Below are 1277 nucleotides of genomic sequence, written 5' to 3' on the forward strand. Positions count from 1 at the left end.
AAAATATAAATATAATTTCCGGCGATAGAGGAATTTTGGGGTGTCGGTTAATTGCCTTGGTTCCGGAGCGAAAGCTGCCTTGGAAGCCGGTTAACTTACCGGGGCTTGGTTTGTTTTATCTGATGGTTTGGTGGGCCACTTATTGTCCGGACAACCATTTCTCGAAGATTCATTATTGAGGTTGTGCCCATAAACTGATTACCCGGTATTTAAATTACTGAAAAAATTATTCAATCTTTCCATTTGTTTTCGTTTAAAGATACGGGTTTTGCGCATTTTTCGGAAGCATGCAGTTTAATAAAGGAATCCGTTGTTTTATTTATATTTTCAGAAATTCGCCATTGATTTTAAACGTTTTTTTTTTTTTAACTTTTTACTATATGATAAAGGGGGGGGGGGGGGGAAAAAAAAAAAGCGTTTCTTTTGCCCCCCCCCCACACAAAAACAAGAAAGCGAAGTGACGGAACTCAAATGAAGTCAAAAAATAAGAGCGGTTTTCTTTAATACTGCGATTGTGATGCTTTGAAAAAATGAAGTTTTGCTTTGTTAAATTAACTGAACTATACTACACGGTTCAGATTTATATTAATGCAGTTTTCGCTTACTGACAGCAAAACTGATGTATGCAATTTCTTTCACGAATCACAGCAGATTCACATTTTCACTGGCTGATTTACGGCTGTTTTTATTTTTTAATGCATTCATTCATTTGTTCAGAGCTGCATCTTTTAATTGTTTTCATCATAAAGGTTTTCTGTTACGTATGAAAATAGTTTGATCATGTATTTAATTTTATATTTGTTGTCACAATCAAAGTTTGCCAATTACTTCTTTATATTCTTTTTTTCATTTATATATTTTACCATTAATCCATCATTAAATCTCTTAATCATTCGTTGCATATGTAGTATCACGGCTTCAATGCCGATTTACACATTTACTTCAATAAGTTATTGATCAGAGTAGAAATTCATTACATCGCATTATGAAATTAAATGAATTCCCAATTGTAGTCAAATTACTGGGTTCATTCATAATATCCTCATGAAATCCCATCGCAATCCCCTCGTAAGTTCACATGACATTATTCCGGTCTTTTCAGAATCTGAGACGTTTTGCAAAATAATTTTGTGTTTTTAGCAAGCAACATTATGCCAATTAAAGGTATGTGAATTTACAATAACCCCCAATCCATTATTTTATGTGAAATGTGATAATGTTGCCCGTTCAGCATTTGGACTTCATCAAACTAAAGACAGCCATGATGAATCCACCAC

The 1277-nt window shown here is 33.8% G+C and overlaps 1 protein-coding gene across 1 annotated transcript; it reads right to left on the minus strand.

The window, feature by feature from the left end:
* Window positions 1-99: 99 nt before the first annotated feature.
* On the minus strand, window positions 100-173 carry Tsp_11685 (hypothetical protein; the record flags this gene model as incomplete). The annotated part of the gene is made up of 1 exon (XM_003371431.1): window positions 100-173. A coding segment is annotated over exon 1 (74 nt), but the record flags the coding sequence as incomplete, so codon positions are not given.
* Between the last annotated feature and the right edge of the window lie 1104 nt (window positions 174-1277).

The sequence above is a fragment of the Trichinella spiralis genome, assembly GCF_000181795.1.
Source record: "Trichinella spiralis strain ISS 195 chromosome Unknown Scfld9, whole genome shotgun sequence".
Lineage (NCBI taxonomy): Eukaryota > Metazoa > Nematoda > Enoplea > Trichinellida > Trichinellidae > Trichinella > Trichinella spiralis.